Genomic DNA, 921 nt, shown 5'->3' on the forward strand with positions numbered 1-921 from the left:
TCCTAATATGATGACGAGAGGAGCCCAGGCATGCACTGGGTTGTGCTCTGACGAAGAATCGGGTGTTGAAACTGGATCTGAGGAGGAACGACGCGAGTGGGTAGGAAGCTCGGTGGCCTCTCAGATGAAGAAACAATAAACCCTGCTGGAACGGAGCTTCCTGATTCCTTGTGTCAGACGGTGGCGAAGAATGCGGCACGCTTGAAGGAGATCAAACACACTGGATGGGAGTATAGTAAGTTATGTTGGAAGATTCCAACATAAGGTCAACATTTACTAACTGAGAGTGTTTGCTCTGTAGATCAGTCAAAGTTTGGGACGATCCAACATACGCAGACATTTATGATGGACTTTTCCGCTGACTCTGTACTCGCCGTGGCCAAGGACCCTCTCGCGCTACTCTTCTACTACTTACCGCCAAGGTTGTGACGCCAGATTGCTATCGTAAGTAACTGGTATCACTTGCAATCCATTTCTCGTCGTGCGAAGAGCATTCATGCGAAGCAGCGCGCAACTGGTGGAGATGTGGAGGAGATCGGTGATATTCGCCGGCTACTGGCGGATGTCCAACCGGTTGAACCGTGGGATGTGTTGCGAGTGACCGCACCTCTTGTTGCCAGAATGCTAGCGCCTGTGCGGAAAGGGATTGCAGCGCATTGAGAATTAATGCCAGCAGATGCTCTATCAGCCCCCCCCCCTGCTTCAGCAAGTTCATGGGGCGCAACAGGTTCTTTTACGTGATGGGGTACTTGCACTTCTCGAACAGTAGGTCGCCCAAGCTGATATTGATTGAGCGTGGAAAACCAGGCCGATAGTGGATGTCCTATAACGTACATTCGCGCGTGGTTACAAGGTTCTCGGAATCGTTAGCTTCGATGAAGCTACGCTACCGTCAAGATCTCGCTACAATCCTACCAGGCA

General features: G+C 51.0%; 1 protein-coding gene across 1 annotated transcript; it reads left to right on the forward strand.

Moving 5' to 3' along the window:
• Positions 1 to 7: 7 nt before the first annotated feature.
• On the forward strand, positions 8 to 660 carry PPTG_15359 (hypothetical protein; the record flags this gene model as incomplete). The annotated part of the gene is made up of 4 exons (XM_008912417.1): positions 8 to 100; positions 178 to 235; positions 302 to 366; positions 436 to 660. 4 exons carry the CDS (start codon positions 8 to 10, stop codon positions 658 to 660), a joined length of 441 nt encoding a protein of 146 aa, XP_008910665.1.
• Between the last annotated feature and the right edge of the window lie 261 nt (positions 661 to 921).

The sequence above is a fragment of the Phytophthora parasitica genome (assembly GCF_000247585.1).
Source record: "Phytophthora parasitica INRA-310 unplaced genomic scaffold supercont2.47, whole genome shotgun sequence".
Lineage (NCBI taxonomy): Eukaryota > Oomycota > Peronosporomycetes > Peronosporales > Peronosporaceae > Phytophthora > Phytophthora nicotianae.